This window comes from Aptenodytes forsteri, unplaced genomic scaffold (assembly GCF_000699145.1).
Source record: "Aptenodytes forsteri isolate BGI_AS27 unplaced genomic scaffold, ASM69914v1 Scaffold61, whole genome shotgun sequence".
Taxonomy (NCBI): domain Eukaryota; kingdom Metazoa; phylum Chordata; class Aves; order Sphenisciformes; family Spheniscidae; genus Aptenodytes; species Aptenodytes forsteri.
The window spans coordinates 5,082,695-5,084,508 of record NW_008794443.1 but is presented as its reverse complement, the minus strand read 5'-3'; the positions used below and the strand labels follow the sequence as shown (position 1 = coordinate 5,084,508).

The 1,814-nt window shown below is 52.9% G+C and overlaps 1 protein-coding gene across 1 annotated transcript in view; it reads left to right on the top strand.

Moving 5' to 3' along the window:
* Positions 1 to 765: 765 nt before the first annotated feature.
* The window catches only part of GTPBP8 (GTP binding protein 8 (putative)), an 11,821-nt gene continuing 10,772 nt past the window's right edge, over positions 766 to 1,814 (top strand). The window contains exons 1-2 of the mRNA XM_009289794.2: positions 766 to 931; positions 1,194 to 1,354. Of these exons, the coding sequence (XP_009288069.2) occupies positions 766 to 931; positions 1,194 to 1,354 (327 nt within the window). The remainder of the gene's footprint in view (positions 932 to 1,193; positions 1,355 to 1,814) is intronic.

The following is a 1,814-nucleotide window of genomic DNA, read 5'->3' as shown; positions in this document are numbered from 1 at the left end:
TAAAAGACGTGTAGATGAGGCGCTTAGGGACATGGTTTAGTGGGCATGGTGGTGTTGGGTTGACGGTTGGACTCGATGATCTTAGAGGTCTTTTCCAACCTTAATGATTCTATCATTCTATGATTGTGGTCTGCCCTGAGCTATGTGCATTTGAGCTCTGTCTTGCTGTGAAACAAAGCAGATTTTAAGAGGATTTAATTTACAGGACTAAAGTAGAACAGGTTTTTTTTTTCCCCTAGGTTTATACCGTTAGCCTAACTCTCACCAGTAACTGCTTTCATTGATCATAAATTTGAGAAGCAGCTTATGCATTTCAGTAGCAGCTTGTCTTACTACAAAAGATTTGAAGCCATCTCTGAGAAACACGTGAGTTGCTGGCTGGCCTTTTCTTAGGGGACAGAAGTTTCCCGCCCTATAGCTTCGTAACTGGGTTCAATACAAGGAAAGTAGCACATAGCCTGTGTTATCTTCTAGTGGTCCTTACTGGCCTTGAGTCTACTCATCATAATAACCAAACCGTCCAGACTTACAGGGCTTTAAACAGAGGGCTGTGACTGCAGAAGAAAAATGGGTCTCTGCCTCAAAGAAAAGGCGGCGTTCCCCAGGACCCTCAGGCTGGCCTGGGCGTGTGGTCCAACATCAGAACAGCTCTTGGAAAACTGATCGTTGCAGCAGAGGGACGGAGCGTGCTGAAGGACATTGTTGCTTTACCCTGTTTCGTGGCCGAACAGGGCTTCAGCGTGCAGAGCCCTTAGCAGCTCAGCGATGTTCCTGGGTTTGGTTCGAGTCTGTAAAGAACAGAAGATGAGCAAGAACAAAAAGCAGAAAGCCGAGCCTAGGAAAAACTTGCCGCTCGCGTGGGGTCCGGTGAAGACGAACAGCGACAGCGGCGTCCCGCCGCCAGGGCCGGCCCCGCCGCGCCCCCGGGCTGGCCTGAGCTGCTGGAGATGAACGGGTGTTGGCAATGTTCGTGTAGCTCTGGGGGCGGCAGCGTCTGAGCGCTGCGCGGTGCCTTTATTGTCGCTTTTTAAACATCATTTAGCTGCCCCCCCCCCCCCGTTGTACAACTCGGCAATCCGGTGTGTCCAGGACAGCAGCCCGTAGCACAGGACATCGCTGTCCCCAGGCTTTGGCACCAAAGGCTGACAAATGAGCAGGGCTGACTGCAGCAGGAGGGGGTACCCCCTGCCCAGACACGTTGGATGAGGGGAGGTGGACAGGTGTAGAAGCACTCTCTCTGCCTCTCCTACTGCAGGTGTGCTTCATCGGCCGAAGCAATGTGGGGAAATCATCTTTGATCCGGGCCTTGTTTTCACTGTCTCCAGAAGTGGAGGTCAGAGTGTCAAAAACTCCGGTAAGTGACATTTTTCACTTCCCTGCCTGTTGGTAGAAGCTGGTGCCAACCCAGAGGATAGGGCCGAGAAGGGAGGGAGGAGACAAGCTCCTGGGTAACTTGAAGCGGCAGGAGAACGTGCCAGCCATGGTGGCTGCCAGCTCACGGCTGGCGCAGGCCTTGCTCTGGCAAAGGAGAAGGTGGAAAGAGCCCAGCTTAGCTCTTCAGCCAGGGCTGGCACATGTGCCAGACCGAAGCCTTGTACAAGCTGAGCAGTCGTGCCGTAAAGCCCTTTGGGAACAACTAAGCAGAGAGACCCGTGAAGGTATTTTCAGTCTGTTTTAAGGATAGAGCCACACAGGACTGCTACAAGGGTAGGGCAGCTTAAAGCAACAGTAGCGTTTTTGCAGCCTTCTCGGGGGGGGGGGGGGGCGGGGATGGGACAGGGGAGTTTTGTGGGGGATTTCTTAATCCCTTCCAT